This window comes from Odocoileus virginianus, chromosome 4 (genome assembly GCF_023699985.2).
Source record: "Odocoileus virginianus isolate 20LAN1187 ecotype Illinois chromosome 4, Ovbor_1.2, whole genome shotgun sequence".
Taxonomy (NCBI): Eukaryota; Metazoa; Chordata; class Mammalia; order Artiodactyla; family Cervidae; genus Odocoileus; species Odocoileus virginianus.
Window position 1 is genome coordinate 49686147 of NC_069677.1, and position 18318 is coordinate 49704464.

The 18318-nt window shown below is 39.1% G+C and overlaps 1 protein-coding gene across 4 annotated transcripts in view; it reads left to right on the forward strand.

The window, feature by feature from the left end:
- The window catches only part of VEPH1 (ventricular zone expressed PH domain containing 1), a 249382-nt gene that overhangs the window by 37448 nt on the left and 193616 nt on the right, over positions 1-18318 (forward strand). For all 4 annotated transcript variants that reach the window (XM_070466522.1, XM_070466523.1, XM_070466521.1 and 1 more), the window contains exon 3: positions 1534-1749. In XM_070466522.1, coding sequence (XP_070322623.1) covers positions 1534-1749 — 216 coding nt within the window. The remainder of the gene's footprint in view (positions 1-1533; positions 1750-18318) is intronic.

An 18318-nucleotide genomic window follows, 5' to 3' on the forward strand; every position in this document is an offset into this window, starting at 1 on the left:
CTATTAAAGGAATCACAAAGAAAGAAAGGAGTGAGTGTAGATGGATATTTATATGAACTTGGACTTTTCTTGTCAAATATGAGAAATTGGTGAGCATGGTTTCCCCAGGAAAGGGAGCTGAGATGGAGACAGTTTTCACTGAAAATCTTTTCTTTGTATCTTTTTATTTTTGTATCATGTTCATGTATTATCTTTTAAAAACATAATTTAACCAACTTAAATTTCCAGTTAAAAAAGAAAACAAAAGTCCCAAAGATTGACAGATTTGGCTATCTAAAACCTTAGCATGTCAATAAATATCAGCAAAATAACCTAAAACTAATGTAACATGGAACCATATTCACAACCAGTATGTCAAAAGCTGACTTAATATCCTTGATAGAAAAAATATTATTTCACCAAAGAAGAGCCAAAAAAAAAATGGAGTCATCTAAGGAAAAATAGACATGGAGTACAGTGGGAAATTTTCAAAGGAGGAAATATAAATGGCAAATAAACATTCTGAAAATATTCGACCTTACTTCTGATCAAGAAATTCCATGGAAAACAGCAATGAGATACTGTTTTTCAGGTATAAAATTACCAAAAATTAAAAATACTCTGTTCTTACAAAGGTACAATGGGCAGGCTTGCTTTCACCCAGCTGATGGAAGTATAAATTAGTAAGACCTTTCTGGAAAATAGTTTGGCACTGTGTATCACAAGCCTTAAAATGTTCCTGAGTTTTGTCTTGGAAATTTCCACTTCTGAAGAATCTAGGCTATACCTAATCTACATCATGGAGACGGTTTCATGCCTAAGATGTTTACTGCAACATTAGTTATAATAGAAAAAAGATCAAGCTGGAACTTGCAGCTGGACAGAAGAGCCCATCAGCTTCTGGCTCTAATGGTACATGGCAGTGTAAGAGTTAATCCACCACACAGAGTTCACAGTCAGGCCAATTTTCCAAATTAAAGTGATGGGCCTAGTTTTCACATTTCGGTGTTTTATAAGATCATATTATTGCTCAATAAAGATGATTAGGTATTTGAGAAAGAATTAAAACAAGGGAACAAAGGGAAATTTGGTTGGGGAACACTTAAAAGGATTTGGTGGATATTTTAATTGAAAAGGGAGAGCTGAAAAGATTTCTGTTGTGTACAGAAAGAGAAAGCTCGTAAGGAGAAATTGTAGGGTAATTGAAACATTTCACAAAAGTTTCTGAAATATCAGAGCCAAAAGTAAACCCTCACCTCTAATGAACTCTAAAATAGCATGAAATTTGAGCCTGCTTGCAAGTGAATAATTAAGCTTCCTGTCTGTGTATCTGTGATAGTACAAACCTGCTCCATTTTAGCACGTTTGCAAATCTACCTTGTCCACAAGGTTCTCATCTCCAAGGAAGAAGGTCTTTTATTGGGTTTTACAACCTTATCCCTTAACCACAGTGTGGCAAACCCATTTGCTCTATGACTGAGCTCATATTTTGTAGGTTCTTTGAAGGGTAATTTTCCAGAGTATTGTTTCACATGAACCTGTTCTTTCAAACAGGATTACCAAACCAATAACAATGACCAAGCGGTGGTTGAAATCTGTATCACGCGAATTACAACAGCCATCAGGGAGACAGAGTCGATTGAAAAGCACGCAAAGGCCCTTGTGGGGCTCTGGGATTCCTGCTTGGAACATAACCTGAGGCCCTCTGGGAAAGATGAAGACACTCCCCATGCAAAAATCGCATCTGATATCATGAGTTGCATTTTACAGGTATGTCTATGTTCAGCATCATGCTATTTGATCCTGGCTTGGCAGCTTAGTTGAACTCGTGGTGTCTCTGAACCAAGAGCCAGTTGTTTCTGTAGTGTTCAGATACTGTAAAAAGACACCATAACCTTTCAATAGCTAAGCTGAGCAGTCTGGTAGTTAATAAACTAAGATGGTTCTACTGAACCCCCATTCAGCAAGACACACTGTGGGGAATTCAAAGTAAGCCAGCTCTAGTCTATTTGGAGAGACAAGACATGTACATATAAAAAGCTAACAGTAAAGCACTGTGTGTCCAGATCTGAATGAGGAATATTGGAAAATTAAGAAAAGGAGAGCTCTTTTCCATCCAAGGAGACCCAAAGAGGGGGTAGACTCTGAACTGAGGGGTAATGAGCTTGGAACATGTGGAGAGAAGTGGCTAAATCATTGTAAAGTGCATTTCTATATATATTGTGAATTTTCCATGATATCTGCCTCTTCTGATTGTATTCAACTTCTTCCCACTGGCATAAACATGACTTTGGAATTTTGGCTCAATCACAAATTAATTATGTAAAATTGAAATGTTTACCAAGTCACATAATTTCTAAGCCACAGTTTCCTCCTTATAAAATGCAGATGACAAATTTTACCAACCAGTAATATTGATAGGTGTTTCTTTTTTTTTTTTTCTGGTCACATTTCAGTTTACTTTCCATCATTAATGTTTTAAAGTGGGCTTCTCTGGTAGCTCAGCTGGTAAAGTATCCACCTGCAATGCAGGAGACCCTGGTTCAATTCCTGGGTCGGGAAGATCCCCTGGAGAAGGGATAGGCTAGCCACTCTAGTATTCTTGGGCTTCCCTGGTGGCTCAGATGGTAAAGAATCTGCCTGCAATGCGGGAGACCTGCATTTGACCCCTGGGTTGGGAAGATCCCTGGAGGAGGGCATGGCAACCCACTCCAGTATTTTTGCTTGGAGAATCCTCATGAACAGGGAGCCTGGAGAGCTACAGTCCATGAGGTCGCAAAGAGTCGGACACAACTGAGCGATTGAACACAATGTTTTAACGTAGAGATTAGCCCTTCTTTTTACACAGAATTAACTAGCATGCTAGAGTAGTGGTTCCACTGATTCTCTTTTACTAAAAGGCTATATTAATAATAAACAATTAGTAAGCACTGACTGGGCAGCGGCCGAGAGGAGCTACACCACGTCAGGTATGACCTAAGTCAAATCCCTTATGACTATACAGTGAAAGTGAGAAATGGATTTAAGGGACTAGATCTGATAGACAGAGTGCCTGATGAACTACAGAGGGAGGTTTGTGACATTGAACAGGAGACAGGAATCAAGACCATCCCCAAGAAAAAAAAATGCAAAAAAGAAAAAAAGCCTGTTTGAGGAGACCTGACAAATAGCTGTGAAAAGAAGGGAAGTGAAAAGCAAAAGAGAAAAGGAAATATATACCCATTTGAATGCAGAGTTCCAAAGAATAGCAAGGAGAGATAAGAAAGCCTTCCTCAGTGATCAATGCAAAGAAATAGAGGAAAACAATAGAATGGGAAAGACTAGAGATCTCTTCAAGAATATTAGAGATACCAAGGGAACATTTCATGCAAAGATGGGCTCAATAAAGGACAGAAATGGTAGGGACCTAACAGAAGCAGAAGATATTAAGACGAGGTGGCAAGAATACACAGAACTATACAAAAAAGATCTTTATGACCCAGATAACCATGATGGTGTGATCACTCACCTAGAGCCAGACATCCTGGAATGTGAAGTCAAGTGGGCCTTAGAAATTATCACTACGAACAAAGCTAGTGGAGGTGATGGAATTCCAGTTGAGCTATTTCAAATCCTAAAAGATGATGCTGTGAAAGTGCTGCACTCAATATGCCAGCAAATTTGGAAAACTCAGCAGTGGCCACAGGACTGGAAAAGGTGAGTTTTCATTCCAATCCCAAAGAAAGGCAATGCCAAAGAATGCTCAAACTACCACACAATTGCACTCATCTCACATGCTACTAAAGTAATGCTCAAAATTCTCCAAGCTAGGCTTCAACAATACGTGAACCGTGAACTTCCAGATGTTCAAGCTGGGTTCAGAAAAGGCAGAGGAACCAGAGACCAAATTGCCAACATCCATTGGATCATTGAAAAAACAAGAGAGTTCCAGAAGAACATCTATTTCTGCTTTATTGACTATGCCAAAGCCTTTGACTGTGTGGATCACAATAAACTGTGGAAAATTCTTCAAGAGATGGGAATACCAGACCACCTGACCTGCCTCTTGAGAAACCTGTATGCAGGTCAGGAAGCAACAGTTAGAATTGGACATGGAACAACAGACTGGTTCCAAATAGGCAAAGGAGTACATCAAGGCTGTATATTGTCACCCTGCTTATTTAACTTATATGCAGAGTACATCATGAGAAACGCTGGGCTGGAAGAAGCACAAGCTGGAATCAAGATTGCCAGGAGAAATATCAATAATTTCAGATATACAGAAGATATCACCTTTATGGCAGAAAGTGAAGAAGAACTAAAGAGCCTCTTGATGAAAGTGAAAAAGGAGAGTGAAAAAGTTGACTTAAAGCTCAGCATTCAGAAAACTAAGATCATGGCATCCAGTCCCATCACTTCATGGCAAATAGATGGGGAAACAGTGGAAATAGTGGCTGATTTTATTTTTCTGGGCTCCAAAATCACTGCAGATGGTGATTGCAGCCATGAAATTAAAAGACGCTTACTCCTTGGAAGGAAAGTTATAACCAACCTAGATAGCATATTAAAAGGCAGAGACATTACTTTGCCAACAATGGTCCGTCTGGTCAAGGCTATGGTTTTTCCAGTGGTCATGTATGGAGGTGAGAGTTGGACTGTGAAGAAAGTTGAGCGCCGAAGAATTGATGCTTTTGAACTGAGGTGTTGGAGAAGACTCTTGAGAGTCCCTTGGACTGTAAGGAGATCCAACCAGTCCATCCTAAAGGAAATCAGTCCTGGGTGTTCATTGGAAGGACTGATGCTGAAGCTGAAACTCCACTTTGGCCACCTGATGCAAAGAGCTGACTCATTTGAAAAGACCCTGATGTTGGGAAAGATTGTGGCAGGAGGAGGGGGGGATGACAGAGGATGAGATGGCTGGATTGCATCACCAACTCAATGAACATGGGTTTGGGTGGACTCCAGGAGTTGGTGATGGACAGGGAGGCCTGGCGTGCTGCAGTTCATGGCATCGCAAAGAGTTGGACATGACTGAGCGATTGAACTGAACTGTACTGAAGCACCACTGTTTACTAGGTTCAACAAAGACATGGTCTTGGCATGTAATAGTTTATTTAAAATTTGTTCATTTTTGGTTGAAAGATAGTTGCTTTACACTGTTGGTTTCATTTCTGCAATACGTCAACATGAATTAGATGTACATATGTCCACTCCCTCTTGAATCTCCCTCCCACTTCCCACCCTTTCGCACCCCTCGAGGTTGTTACAGAGCCTGGTTTGAGTTCCCTGAGTCATATAGCAAATTTGGGTATCATTTTACATATGGTAGTGTCTATGCTTCCATGCTACTTTCTCCATTCATCTCACCCTCTCCTTCCTCCCAGCAACCCCGCCTGTGTCCATAAATCTGTTCTTTATGTCTGTGTCTCCACTGCTGCCTTGTAAGTAGGTTCATCAGCACCATCTTTCTAGATTCCATGTATGTGCGTTAATATATGATATTTGTTTTTCTCTTTCTGACTTACTCCCCTCGGTATAATAGGCTCTAGGTTCATCGACCTCATTAGAACTGACTCAGATGCGTTCCTGTTTATGGCAGAGTAGTATTCCATAGTATATATGTACCACAGCTTAGTTACCCATTCATCCATCAATGGACCTCTAGTTTGCTTCCATGTTCTCGCTATTGTAAATAGTTCTGCAGTGAAGGTTGGGGTGTATGTGTCTTTTTAAGTTTTGGTTTCCTCAGGGTGTATACCTAGAAGTGGTATTGCTGGGTCATATGGTAGTTTTCAGCTTCCCTAGTTGCTCAGATGGTAAAGAATCTGCCTGCAATGCGGATCTGGGTTTGATCCCTGGGTCAAGAAGATCCCCTGAAAAAGAGAGTGACTTCCCACTCCAGTATTCTTGCCTGGAGACTTCCACAGGCCTGGTGAGAGAAGCCTGGTGAGCTACAGTCCAAAGGGTCACGAAGAGTTGGACATGACTGAATGATTAATACACACATGGTAGTTTTATTCCTAGTTTTTTAAGGAATCTCCATTCTGTCTTCATAGTGGTTTTATCAGTTTACATTCCCACCTGCAGTGCAAGAGGGCTCCCTTTTCTCCACCTTGTTTTCTCTCATTCTGAGGGCTTTTTTTTTTTTTCACTTTATTTATAGTTTCCTTTGCTGTGAAAAAGCTTTTAAATTTAATTAGGTCCCACTTGTTTATTTTTGTTTTTATTTCCATTATTCTAGGAGGTGGATCTAGAGGAACTTGCTATGATTTATGTCATAGAGGGTTCTGTCTATATTTTCTTCTAAGAGTTTTTTTAGTTTCTGGTCTTGTATTTAGGTCTTTAATCCATTTTGAGTTTATCTTTGTGTATGATGTTAGGAGGTGTTCTAATTTCATTCTTTTACATGTAGTTGGATACATGTAAAAGTTCACACATCCAGTTCTCCCAGCACTACTTTTTGAAGAGATTATCTTTGCCCCACTGTATATCCTTGTCTCCTTTGTCAAAGATAAGGTGCCCATAGGTGCGTGGTTTAACTCTGGGCTTTCTATCTTGTTCCATTGATCTATGTTTCTGTTTTTGTTGGCATGTAATGGTTTTAAAACCCAAATGGTCTTCTCTGATTTGGTGTGGCATTGTGGATAGTAAGGAGACTTTCACCTTCCACTTTCACTGAGGCTTATGTTGCTGGAGGGGTCAGGCTAGCAGCCTAACAACCATCTCAGTGCACCTTCCCAGTGAGGACTGTTGGGCTAGTCATTTACCGCATCTTGGTATCCTATTATCTGTGGTCCTCCTGGCCACAGAGAGAAGGTTTGCTCCTTATAGAAATGTTACGTTTATTTATTTATCTTTGGGATGCACAGCTTTACAATGCTGTGTCAGTTTTGACTCTGCAGCAAAGTGAATCAGCCGTAGATCCCCTCCTTTTTGGATTTCCTTCCCAGTTAGGTCAGCATAGAGCACCGAGTAGAGTTCCCTGAGCGGTACTGCAGGTGCTCATTCGTTTTCTGTTTTATACACAGTAATACATATATGCTAACCTCAGTCTCCAAATTCACCCCGTCCACCACTCCCCCCAGCTCGGTGTCCATACACTTGTTCTCTATGTCTGTGTCTCTATTTCTCTTTTGCGAATAAGATAGTTTATACCATTTTTCCAGATTTCCCATACATGCATTAATATACAATATGTGTTTTTCTGACTTCATTCTGTATGACCGTCTCTTGGTGCAGCCATGTCTTCAAATGATATAATGTTGTTCCTTTTTATGGCTGACTGAAAGTCCATTGCATATATGTACCACATCTTCTTTATCCATTCTCTAGGAATGGGCATTGAGGTTGCTTCTATGTCCTGGCTATTATAAATAGTGGTGCAATGAACACTGAGGTGCATATATCCTTTCGAATCATGATTTTCCTTTCCCAGTAGTGGGATTGCTGGATCATATGGTAGTTCTAGTTTTAGTTTCTTAAGGTACCTCCATACTGTTTCCATAGTGACTGTAGCGGTTTACATTCCCACCAACAGTGCAAGAGGGTTCCTTTTTCTCCACACCCTCTCCAGCATTTATTGTTTGTAGATTTTTTGATGATAGCCATTCAGACCTGTGTGAGGTGATACCTCATTGTAGTTTCGATTTGCATTTCTCTAATAAGTAATGATGTTGAACATCTTTTCATGTGTTTGTTGACCATCTGTATGTTTTCTATGGAGAAATATCTATTTTGGTCTTCTATCCATTTTTAAATTGGGATTTTTTTTTTTTTTTTAGCTAAATGAGCTTTTCATATATTTTGGAGATTAATTCCTTGTCAGTTGCTTCATTTGCAATTATTTCCTCCCATTCTGAGAGTTGTTTTTTGGCCTTGTTCCTGGTTTCTTTTGTTATGCAAAAGCATTTAAGTTTAATTAGGTGCCATTTGTTTACTTTTGCTTTTATTTTCATTACTGTAGGAGGTAGGTCAAGAGAGATCTTGCTGTGATGTATGTTAAAGAATGTTCTGCCTATCTTCATTCTAAGAGTTTATAGTGTCTGGCCTTACATTTAGGTCTTTAATCCATTTTGAGTTTATTTTTGTGTATTGTATTATGGAGTATTCTAATTTCATTCTTTTACATATAGCTGAACAGTTTTCCCAGCACCACTTATTGAAAAGACTGTCTTTTTTCCATTGTATATTCTAGCCTCCTTTGTCATAGATTAGGTGACCATAGGAGTGTGTCTTTATCTCTGGACTTTCTATCCTATTCCATTGATCTATATTTCTGTTTTTGTGCTAGTACCATACTGTCCTAATCAGTGTAGCTTTGTAGTACTGTCTGAAGTAAAGAGCCTCGTTCCTCTAGCTCCATTTGTCTTTCTCAAGATTGCTTTGGCTGTTCATGGTCTTCTGTGTTTCCATACAAATTGTAAAAGTTTTTGTTCTAACTCTGTGAAAAATGCCATTGGGAATTTGATAGGGATTATATTGAGCCTATAGATTGCTTTAGATATTACAGACACTTTCACAATATTGATTGTTCCAGTCCAAGAACATGGTTTCTCTCTCCACCTGTTTTTGTTGCCTTTGATTTCTTTTATCTGTATCTTACAGTTTTCTGAGTACAGGTCTTTTGCCTCCTTAGGTAAGTTTATTCCTAGGTATTTCATTCTTTTTGTTGTAATGATAAAAGAGGTTGTTTCCTTAATTTCTTTCTTATCTTTTATTGTAAGTATATAGGAATGCAAGAGATTTCTGTGTATTAATTTTGTATCCTACAATTTTGCTAAATTCATTGATTAAATCTTGTAGTTTTATGATGGTGTCTTTAGGGTTTTCTATGCATAATATCATGTAATCTGCAAACAGTGACAGTTCTATTTCTTCTTTTCTGATTTGGATTCTTTTATTTCTATTTCTTCTCTGATTGCCCTAGGTAGAACTTTCAAAACTATGTTGAATAAGAGTGGCAGGAGTGGACAGCCTTGAAGTGTCCCTGATCTTAAAGGAAATGCTTTAGGTTTTTCACCATTGAGAATGTTAGCTGTAGGTTTGTCATATAAGGCCTTTATTATGTTAGTTTTTTTTTTTAATCACAAATAGGTGTTGAATTTTGTCAAAAGCTTTCTCTGCATCTATTGAGATGATCACATGGTTTTTATTCTTCAATTTATTAATGTGTTCTATCCTATTGATTGATTCACATATATTAAAGAATTCATACATGCCTGGGATAAATTCCACTTGATCATAGTGTATGATTCTTTAATATGTTGCTGGACTTGGATTGCTAGTATTTTGTTGAGGATTTTTACATCTATGTTCATCATTTATATTGGCCTGTTATTTTATTTTCTTTGTGAAATCTCTTGTCAGAGAGGCAAAGACATCAGGGTGATGGTGACCACATGGAATGTGCTTGGAAGTATTCCTCCTTTTGCAGTTTTTAAAGAGTTTGAGAAGGATAGGTGTTAGCTCTTCTCTAAATGTTTGCTAAAATTTGCCTGTGAAACCACCTGGTCCTGGACTTTTATTTGTTGGAAGATTTTGAATCACAGTTTCAATTTCTTTACATATTTTCTGTTTCTTCCTGGTTCAATCCTTTAGAGGCTGTATTTCTAAGAATCTGTCCGTTTCTTCCAGGTTGTCCATTTTATTGGCATATAGTTGCTTGTAGTGGTCTCTTATGATCCTTTGTATTTCTGCAGTGTCAGTTGTGACTTCTTTTTCATTTCTAATTTTGACTTGAGTCCTCTTTTTTTTTTTTTTTTTTTTTTGATGAGTCTGGTCAAAGGTTTATCAATTTTGTTTATCTTCTCAAAGAACCAGCATTTAACTTCATTGATCTCTGCTATTGTTTTCTTCATTTTTATTTCATTTATTTCTGCTCTGATCTTTATGATTTCTTTCCTTCTACTAACTTTGGGTTTTGTATGTTTTTCTTTTTCTAGTTGGTTTAGGTGTAAGGTTAGTTTATGTGAGATTTTCTTTGTTTCTTGACGTGGGATTGTATTGCTGTAAGCTCCCCTCTTAGAACTTCTTTTGCTGCATCCCATAGCTTTGGGGTCATCTTGTGTTTGTTGCCTTATTTCCTCTTTGATTTCTTCAGTGATCTATCGGTTATTAAGTAACATATCATTTAGCCTCCATGTGTTTTTTTTTTTCACCTTCTTTTTCCCCTGTAATTGATTTCTGATCTCAGAGCAGTCAAAAAAGATGTTTGACATGATTTCAGTTTTCTTAAACTTACCAAGGCTGATTTGTGACCCAGGGTAGGATCTATCCTGAAGAGTGTTCTATGTGCACTCGAGGAAAGCATATCCTGCTGCTTTCAAATGGAATGTCCTATAAATATCAACTAACTCTGTCTGGTCTAGTGTGTCATTTAAGGCTTGTGTTTCCTCATTAATTTTCGGTTTGAATGATCTATCCATTGGTGTAAGTGGAGTGTTAAAATCCCCTACTATTATTTTGTTGCTGTCAATTTCCACTTTTATGGCTGTTTGCATTTGCCTTATGTATTAAGAGGGTCCTTTGTTGAGTGCATAAGTATATACAGTTGTTATGTCTTCTTCTTAGATTGATCCCTTGATCATCATGTAGTGTCCTTTCATGTCTCTCATAATAGTCTTTATTTTAAAGTCTATTTTGTCTGATATGAGTATTACTACTACAGCTTTCTTTTGATTTCCATTTGCCTGGAATATCTTATTCTACCCACCTCACTTTCAGTCTGCGTGTGTCTCTGGATCTGAAGTGGGTCTTTCGTAGATAGTGTATATGCTGTACTGTGCTTACTTGCTCAGTCCTGTCCAAATCTTTGTGACCCCATGGACTGTATCCACCAGGCTCCTCTGTCCATGGAATTCTCCAGGCAAGGATACTGGTGCGGTTGCCATGCCCTCTTCCAGGGTATCTTCCCAACCCAGGGGTTGAACCCAGGTCTCCTGCATTGCAAGCAGATTCTTTATATTTGAGCCAGCAGGGAAGCCCAAGAATACTGGAGTGGGTAGCCTATCCCTTCTCTAGGGGATCTTCCCAACCCAGGAATTGAACTACAGACTTCGGCATTGCAGGCAGATTCTTTACCAGCTGCGCTGCCAGGGAAGCCCCAGACAGCATGTATGCAGGTCTTATTGTTGTATCTATTCAGTTTGTGTCTTTTGGCTAGAGCATTTAATCCATTTACATTAAGGTGATTATCGATATGCATATTCTTGTTACCATTTTCTTAATTGTGTTGGGTTTTTCTGGTAGGTCTTTCTCGTCTCTTTTGTTTCCTGCCTAGAGAAGTTTCTTTAGCATCTGTTGTAAAGCTGGTTTGGTAATGCTGAATTCTCTTCACTTTTGCTTGTCTGTAAAGCTTTTGGTTTCTGTATTCAATCTGAATGAGACCTTTGCTGGGTAGAGTAATCTTTGTTAGATTTTTCTCTTCCATCACTCTAAATCTATCCTGCTACTCCCTTGTGGCCTGCAAAAGTTCTGAAGAAAAATCAGTTGATAACCTTACAGGGATTCCTTTGTGTGTTATTAGTTGCTTTTCCCTTGCTGATTTTTAATATTTTTCTTTGTATTTAATTTTTCTGTTAGTTTAATTAATACATGTTTCTGTGTGCTGGGTTTATCATGTATGGGACTCTCTGTGCTTCCTGGATGTGGATAGCAATTTCCCTTCCCATGGTAGGGAAGTTTTCAACTATAATCCTTCAAATATCTTCCCAAACTCTTTCTCTTCTTTTTCTGGGACCCTATAATTCAAATATTGTCCCAGAGGTCTCAGAGACTGTCCTCATTTATTTTCATTGTTTTTTCTTTATTCTGCTCTGAGCTTATTACATTTTGTTTGCTCAGTCCAGGGGCTAGTCAACTGAAAAAATAAGACTCTACACACACTATCCTCAGTTCAGTTCAGTTCAGTTCAGTTCAGTCACTCAGTCGTGTCCCACTGACCCCATGAATCGCAGCACGCCAGGCCTCCCTGTCCATCGCCAACTCCCGGAGTTTACTCAAACTCATGTCCGTGGAGATGGTGATGCCATCCAGCCATCTCACCCTCTGTCGTCCCCTTCTCCTCCTGCCCACAGTCCCTCCCAGCATCAGGGTCTTTTCCAATGAGCCTCAGTGGCTCTAATGATAAAGAACCCACCTGCCAATGCAGGAGACAGATGCGGGTTCAATCGCTGGGTTGGGAAGATCCCCTGGGGAAGGGCCTGGCAACCCACTCCAGTATTCTTGCCTGGAGAATCCCAGAGACAGAGGAGCCTGGCAGGCTACAGTCCGTAGGGTCACACAGAGTCAGACATGACTGAAGTGACTTAGCATGCATGCATACACACTGTCACACCATTTTCCTTTGTCCCCAGGGTTAGAGATGGAAAGGGAAGAAATGGGCATTTCAGCAAAATTAGTGGAAGATTAATGCTGTTGTATGTAACAACAAAGACCTAATACATTCATTCTTCATTGATTATTCTTTTATTTTATTTTGATTATTTATTACTTTTTAATTTTATTTTTTATACATTTTTAAAAGTTGCACTCAATTTATACTACTACAAAATATTGGCTATATTCTGCATGTTGTACAGTACATCACTGTGCCTATCTTACACCCAGTAGTTTTTATGCCCCACTCCCCTATATTGCTCCTCCACCCCTCTACTGGTGATTGCTAGTAACCACTAGTTTGTTGGTTATTCTTGACTATGTTATTGACACATCAGAAAGCTAAATTATTTCCCTCCAAATTGCCTTTCACAGATTTTCAGACAGAAACTCACAGATCAGCTGCATTCTCCAACTTCCCCTGTGATTTCAAAACCAATGGTCTAGACTCCAGAAGACACTATCCAATAGAAATAAAACGTAAGCTGCAAACATGAGCCATATAAGGAATTTAAAATTTTCTAGTAGCCACATCAAAAAGAAGTGAAAAGAAACAAATGAAATGAATTCTATACTATGTTTTCCTTCATCCAGTATATGCAAAATGTATTTAAACATGTAATCAGTGTGAAAATCAATGAACCATTTTACTTGTTTTTTGTATACTAAGTCTCATAAATCCACTGTGTGTGTTAGCACATCTTACCTTGCACTAGTCACTTTCCAAGGGCTCAGGGTCTTCACATGGCTGTGTGTTAACACAGTTCTAGAGAGTCTGGAAGGCTTTCTGGATGGAGATCAAATTTGAAAGAGTCATGAGCAACTACTGGTAATTTTACCAGGGAGGAGAAGTTCAGTGGGAAAACATTCCAGGCAGAAAAATCAGATTGTCCAGTAGTCCAGGTTTGTGAAGTGAGACCGAGATCGGAGAACTGAGCAGCCTGGCATTCCAAAATACCCCGCATCCTAACATAAAGAGATGCTTCATTCTGGGAAGGCATTATGTCTCCTACCTAAAAAGGGGGTGGTGGGGAGCAAATAAAAACAGGAAACTTTTCAGTGCTCCCATTTCATTTAGTTTATGTTTTCCAGTTTCTCCATCTCTCTTTTTTTTCATGTTTTCTAGCAAGCCTTTATCAAACATAGTAGAAAAGCTCTCATATACATATATGTAAATAATATGTATAATATATATATTTTAGAAACTTTACGAATTTTTGCCTAACTAGAAAAAAACTACATTTTGATTCTACTTGTTTGACTTAGTGTGAACTGAATGCTAGATTTCTAATTTCAAAAAATAGATACGCAACAAGCAATGAAGGTTTACAGTGTAGCACAGTGTTTATTGTATAGTACTATAGACAATATCTTGTAATAACCTATAATAGAAAATAATTTCAAAAATAGTGTACGTATAACTAATCACAAAGAATTCTACTTTTTGAAACTAAAAAAGTCACAACAAAACAAATTAATAATTAGATTTAATTTACGTGCTGCCTTTACAAGAACAGTGTATGGGAATCATCAGTTAATTCAGTAGAGACTCCAGAATGGGCTAAGGACTATAAAAAGAAAAAAAAAAGCAAACATGAAACTCACTACTGATCAATGAGTCAGTGTCAGAGCGTTTGTAAGATTGTTGAGAGTAGGGCCCTGAGGACAAGCACTGCTATTTTGGAAAGGGATGGAGAAAAGGGCTAAAAGTTAGCTAGACTGGTCCAGAGAGACAAATGAGTCACAAAGTGGATGATTCCAGCCTGTAGGGCCAGTGTGGGCACAGGGTGTCCATTGTGTGTGCTCTGAGCAGCAGAAGGTGTAATAATGGAAGGTGGAAAGCTCTGAAGGCAAACTTGCTTTTTTCAGACCAGAGTGCAGCAATTTGTCGAGGCTACCCCTGGGGATGTGATCCCAGAAAGTCAGGCCCCCCCCCCCCCGCCCCCCGCCACCGCCAGGAACCAAAGGCAAGGCTGTGGTCTTAGCCTTGGCATTTGGCTTTCATCAGACTTCAAGGGGAACTTTTTGTTGTGCAATAAAAATTGAAAAGAAGATTTTGTCCTACTTGTAAAATAGGTTCTTGTGGGAAACATGGGCAAATCCAAATGACTCATAGTCTCTTGTGTGTGTGTGTGTTAGTCAAATAAAACAGGAGATCAACTTTAAAGTCAACCACTTAGCATTTTTAGCTATACAAGCACAGATTCCCTCCACCCACCTTACCTCCCAAGATAAGCAATCCCAATATCATGCTATCTAAATCAAGCAAGGGCCCACCAGTTCTTCTCCCTATGTCCTTTGCCATTTTTCCTCTGGGCATTTCACTGTCATTTCAAGCTAAATATGTTCCCTCACACACACAAACTTTCTGCCTTTTTTTCCCCCTAAATTTTCTTTTTCAACCTACGTTCAAACCTATATTAAGTGGCCATTCCTATTCTACTTTTAGTAAAATTACTGTAAAGTAATTAGCCTCCAATGAATAAAAATAAATGGAAAAAAAATAGAATTATTTTAAATTGTTTCTTTTCTTGGTCCCTAACTGTATGAACTTACCTCATTTACCTTAAAATAATTTTTAAACTTCTAGAATTCAACTGCTATACCTTCCTTAATGCAGAATCCATACATGTGTGAAGCATGTTTTCTGAGTTCTGGTTTCCTTTGCCTTGGGTGATACTCTCTTGGCAACCTACTCCATGCCCTTAGACATCTGTAAGGTGATCTCTCAGATCATCTCCCAGTCTGAAATTCTGACTTCCTTAGGAGATGCCGAGAGGTAGAAGAACAAAAGAGTTTGGAACTTGAAGGTCTTAGGGTCAGGTGTTCTTTATGTCATATCAATGAGTGACTGACAAGTTATTTTATCTCTCTAAGCCTCTGTTCTGCCATCTATAAAATGGGCTTAGCAATACTTGCTGCTCACAAAAAACAACTTTTATTATAAAAGCAACCTCCATTTGTAGTCCTGCCTCTATTGGGAACTACCTATTTCAAACCACAGCTTCCTCTGACTAAGGTTCTATATGCAGTTGGCCAATGCTTATTTCTTTGTCTCCGGAAAAATCATGAAAGAGAATATACTCCCCCCACACACCCAACAAAGCACATTATATTCTAGGATAAATGCATATCTGAAGATGATTGAAGAAAATAAAAATGCATCTAAGGAATTTGTTACCACTGACTTAGCTGATGGATTAGAATGGAATTTTATAGAGAACTGAAAACTGACTTTTTCCAGTCCTATGGCCACTGCTGAGTTTTCCAAATTTGCTGACATATTGAGTGCAACACTTTCACAGCATCATCTTTTAGGATTTGAAATAGCTCAACTGGAATTCCATCACCTCCACTAGCATTGTTTGCAGTGATGTTTCCTAAGGTCCACATGACTTCACATTCCAGGATGTCTGGCTCTAGGTGAGTGACCACACCATCATGGTTTTCTGGGTCATAAAGATCTTTTTTGTATAGTTCTTCTATGTATTCTTGCCACCTCTTCTTAATATCTTCTGCTTCTATTAGGTCCATACCATTTCTTTCCTTTACTGTGCCCATCTTTGCATGAAATGTTCCCTTGGTATCTCTAATTTTCTTGAAGAGATCTCTAGTCTTTCCCATTCTATTGTTTTCCTCTATTTCTTTGCATTGATCACTGAGGAAGGCTTTCTTATCTCTCCTTGCTATTCTTTGGAACTCTGCATTCAGATGGGTGTTTCTCCTTTGCCTTTAGATTCTGTTCTTTTCTCTTGTAAGAAATACAAACATTTCTTACAAATATTTGAAAGTCCTCCTCAGACAGCCATTTTTCATTTTTGCATTTCTTTTTCTTGGAGATAGTCTTGATCACTGCCTCCTGTACAGTGTCACGAACCTCCATCCATAGTTCTTCAGGCTCTCTATCAGATCTAATTCCTTGAATCTATTTGTCACTTCCACTGTATAATCTAAGGGAATTGGTTTAGATTATACCTAAATGATCTAGTGGTTTTCTCTACCTTCTTCAATTTAGGTCTGAATTTGGCAATAAGTAATTCATGATCTGAGCCACAGTCAGCTCCCGGTATTGTTTTGCTCCCTGTATAGTGCTTCTCCATCTTTGGCTGCAAAGAATATAATCACTGTGATTTCGGTCTTGACCATCTGGTGATGTCCATGTGTAGAGTTATCTCTTGTGTTGTTGGAAGAGGCTGTTTGCTATGACCAGTAAGTTCTCTTGGCAAAACTCTGTTATCCTTTGCCCTGCTTCATTTTTTACTCCAAGACCAAATTTGCCTGTTACTCCAGATAGCTCTTAACTTCCTACTTTTGCATTCCAGTCCCCTATGATGAAAAGGACATCTTTTTTGGGTGTTAGTTCTAGAAGGTCTTGTAGGTCTTCATAGAACTGGAAAAGGTCAGTTTTCATTCCAATCCCCCCAAAAAAGGGCAGTGCCAAAGAATGTTCAAACTACTGCACAGTTGTACTCATATCACATGCTAGCAAAGTAATGCTCAAAATTCTCCAAGCCAGGCTTCAACAGTATGTGAACCATATAATTCCAGATGTTCAAGCTGGTTTTAGAGAAGGCAGAGGAACCAAAGTTGCCAACATCTGTTGGATCATCAAAAAAGCAAGAGAGTTCCAGGAAAACATCTACTTCTGCTTTATTGACCATGCCAAAACCTTTGACTGTGTAGATCACAACAAACTGTGGAAAATTCTTCAAGAGCTGGGAATACCAGGCCACCTGACCTGCCTCTTGAGAAATCTGTATGCAGGTCAAGAAGCAACAGTTAGAACTGGACATGAAAAAACAGACTGGTTCCAAATCAGGAAAGGAGTGCATCAAGGCTGTATGTTATCACCCTGCTTATTTAACTTATATGAAGAGTACGTCATGTGAAATGTCAGGCTGAATGAAGCAAAAGCTGGAATCAAGATTGCCGGGAGAAATATCAATAACTTCAGATACACAGATGACACCACCTTTATGGCAGAAAGTGAAGAGGAATAAAGAGCCTCTTGATGAAAGTGAAAGAAGAGAGTGAAAAAGCTGGCTTGAAGCTCAACATTCAGAAAACTAAGATCATGGCCCTTGGTCCCATCACTCCATGGCAAATAGATGGGGAGACAATGGAAACAGAGACTTTACTTTCTTGGGCTCCAAAATCACTGCAGATGGTAACTGCAGCCATGAAATTAAAAGATGCCTGCTCCTTGGAAGAAAAGCTATGACCAATCTAGACAGCATATTAAAACACAGAGACATTACTTTGCCGACAAAGGTCCGTCTTGTCAAAGCTATGGTTTTTCCAGTAGTCATGTATGGATGTGAGAGTTGGACTATAAAGAAAGCTGAACACCAAAGAATTGATGCTTTTGAACTGTGGTGTTGGAGAAGACTCTTGAGAGTCCCTTGGACTGCAAGATCAAGCCAGTCAATCCTAAAGGAGATCAGTCCTGGGTGTTCATTGGAAGGACTGATGCTGAAGCTGAAATCCAATTCTTTGGCCACCTGATGCAAAGAAATGACTCACTGGAAAAGAACCTGTTGCTGGAAAAGATTGAAGGCAGGAGGAGAAGGGGACGACAGAGGATGAGATGGTTGGATGGCATCACTGACTCAATAGACATGAGTTTGAGCAAGCTCTAGGAGTTGGTAATGGACAGGGAAGCCTGGCATGCTGCAGTCCGTGGGGTCACAAAGTGTCGGACACGACTGAGCTACTGAACTGAGCTGAATTAGAGAACTGACAGGCTAACCATCATAATATTGAGAGCCAATGCCTAGTTTTATCCTCACTACTAGTTACAGTAGTTACAGCCTCTTCGCCAAGCAACCTAAGTGCTTAGCAGAGCAGATGCCAGATAAGTTCTGCCTTTACCTCTCCCTCTGCCCCTGCTCATACTGCTGATGGTCATTTGATGAGGGAGGGAGCCAAAGGGTGAGGAGGGAGGAAATAGTCACCAAATTCACTGTTGGAAAATTATCAAGTTCC